The sequence below is a fragment of the Spinacia oleracea genome, chromosome 6 (assembly GCF_020520425.1).
Source record: "Spinacia oleracea cultivar Varoflay chromosome 6, BTI_SOV_V1, whole genome shotgun sequence".
Classification (NCBI taxonomy): Eukaryota; Viridiplantae; Streptophyta; class Magnoliopsida; order Caryophyllales; family Amaranthaceae; genus Spinacia; species Spinacia oleracea.
In genome coordinates this window covers 79,719,145-79,720,430 of record NC_079492.1, presented here as the reverse complement: position 1 = coordinate 79,720,430, position 1,286 = coordinate 79,719,145, and the positions used below count along the sequence as shown (strand labels likewise).

Here is a 1,286-nt window from a genome sequence, read left to right as displayed (position 1 = left end):
CTACTCCCTCCGTCCCCGTTTTGACTGACACATTTATCAATGCACAACTTTGACGGCCAATATCTTTAATTAATATTATAAAAAATATCAGTATTTTGAAAATATATATTAAGATGAATCCAACAATATTTTATATACTAACATTTTTTTTCATATACTAGAAATAAAATAGGGTCAAACTGAATTATGTGAATAGTGTAAAAAAGTTAAATCAGTGCGAGTATTAAGAGACAAAGGTAACATGCAATCTAAACACAAGTAAATACGAAGTACTCCGTACATTATTACCCGAATACCAGGGAACTATAGAAAGATTTAAAACCAAATACACAAATCCTTGAAAACAAAAAAAACCAAATACACAAAGATAAAATAATTGGAAAAGAGCTTAAAGAAAAACAAGAATAAAAAAAGAAAAACCTAGATAAGTGGTTGATGATCATTACTAATTCCAAGCATGAAACAAGTGGACATTTATTTGTTAATAGGTTAATTATAATTAGCCAGTACCACTAACACCCAAGTCCTGCTTATTAGGAGGATCATCTTTGGCGGGTCCAAAAACCGGGCCACCTAAGCCCGCAGCATCTTGAACCTTGTCTTGAAGTTTATCAATCTCAATACCCTTGTCATCCTCCCAAGACCTTAAATCGGTCCTTGGCCTACTCTTTTGCTTTTGCTCCGGCACCGACTCATACGTCGTTGCTGTAAACGACGAAGGCGGTTGTGCTCCTTGTGCTCCTGACATTGCTTCCTAGCTAGCTACTCTCCTACCTAGATTAATTATCGATCAACTAGTCTGATTTTGCAAAGAAAGGGATGCTAGAAAACTGTATAGCAACTAATTCAAGCAAGCTACGTAACGTACTCGGTGTTTAAAAGGAGGGAGGAAAATAGTGATAAGTATAAATGAATGGATAAAGGCATAAAGCCATGCATTAATATTAATTAATATAAATTTTAAAAAATAAAACAATGCATTAGATATTCGCCACGTAGGTGATACTTGGCAGCTATTACTACCATCAACATTTTTCACTTTTGCCTACGCGTCAATACACCACCAGCATTAGTGTTCCATTTCAAATATTTTAAATTTTTTGCACCCGGCCTTAACCTAGCTAGAGGTCTAAACATCAATCTAGCTCTTTACCACTAAAATATCACTAAATTATTAACGCGCGTTTTCATTGGGCTTTCTTTATTGGGCCGCTTCCCTCTTGATCTTGGACCTGTATCTAGTCTGGGCTGGGATTGAACACTAATCCTTTGTTAATTTAGGGCCT

General features: G+C 35.5%; 1 protein-coding gene across 1 annotated transcript; it reads right to left on the bottom strand.

The window, feature by feature from the left end:
• Positions 1–263: 263 nt before the first annotated feature.
• Positions 264–914, bottom strand: LOC110794186 (uncharacterized). Its single transcript, XM_021999131.2, has one exon. The coding sequence runs from the start codon at positions 746–748 to the stop codon at positions 500–502; it is 249 nt and encodes an 82-aa protein (XP_021854823.1). The 5' UTR covers positions 749–914; the 3' UTR covers positions 264–499.
• Positions 915–1,286: the final 372 nt, after the last annotated feature.

What these genes read in the sequence shown, in the direction of transcription:
- LOC110794186 (XM_021999131.2), bottom strand. Translation starts at nt 748, where the DNA reads ATGTCAGGAGCACAAGGAGCACAACCGCCTTCGTCGTTTACAGCAACG.